Source organism: Penaeus monodon, chromosome 21 (genome assembly GCF_015228065.2).
Source record: "Penaeus monodon isolate SGIC_2016 chromosome 21, NSTDA_Pmon_1, whole genome shotgun sequence".
NCBI lineage: Eukaryota > Metazoa > Arthropoda > Malacostraca > Decapoda > Penaeidae > Penaeus > Penaeus monodon.
Genome location: NC_051406.1, coordinates 8130695 through 8131439, shown reverse-complemented (window position 1 = coordinate 8131439; position 745 = coordinate 8130695). Strand labels below are relative to the sequence as shown.

Here is a 745-nt window from a genome sequence, read left to right as displayed (position 1 = left end):
AGACATTTTCTTCTAAAAATGGGTGAGATCAAGAGCCCTAGTAGATGATTCCTTGGTTATTAAACACTTAGGGAGTTATCCAAGCAAAAAATATAAAAAGCAATAATAAAACAAAACCAGTGAAAAGGGCATGTACCTATTACCAATGGTTTATTAGAAATATTACATTTGTGTATCATCACTTTATCAAGGATGTAAAAATTCATGATTGTTATCGTAACAACATTTTCTTCTCTTGTTTACTGAATTATATCAATATAAAAATCCTCATTAGGGCAATTTTGTGACCCATATCACGAAAGACAGAATTGTGATATGCTATACTACTTCTCATAAAAAGTGCATTTATTATTTACATACCTGTAGCACTATTACGATGGCCGGAGTATCTATGGACTGCATCTGCAGCTTCAGTGCGTGACGTATCAAACAGATAAATGTCATCATCATTGTATGATGCCAGTATAGAGTCCCCATTACCGCTGTAAACTGCACAAGTTACTGTTGGTGTCGGGACAGCCTCATACTGTAAGTAATCATACATATAAATTCTAACAGAAAAAAAAGAAATACATATACCCACCTTACCAACTGCAAGAGTTAGCTATACTGATTGATGATGTGAGGAGCCTCATACCAGATCAAAAGATAACATAATTTGGAAAATTCGAATTGTTTTACCCATAGTGGCCAAAATAAGTTGAAATTTAAAACTCAGCCAAAAAAATCATGTGCAACAAATGAA

At 33.6% G+C, this 745-nt stretch overlaps 1 protein-coding gene across 1 annotated transcript in view; it reads right to left on the bottom strand.

Annotated features, from left to right (window-relative positions):
• LOC119586554 (DDB1- and CUL4-associated factor 8-like) overlaps positions 1 to 685 on the bottom strand; it is a 2217-nt gene extending 1532 nt beyond the window's left edge. The window contains 2 exon segments of the mRNA XM_037935312.1: positions 361 to 526; positions 638 to 685. Coding sequence (XP_037791240.1) covers positions 361 to 526; positions 638 to 685 — 214 coding nt within the window.
• Between the last annotated feature and the right edge of the window lie 60 nt (positions 686 to 745).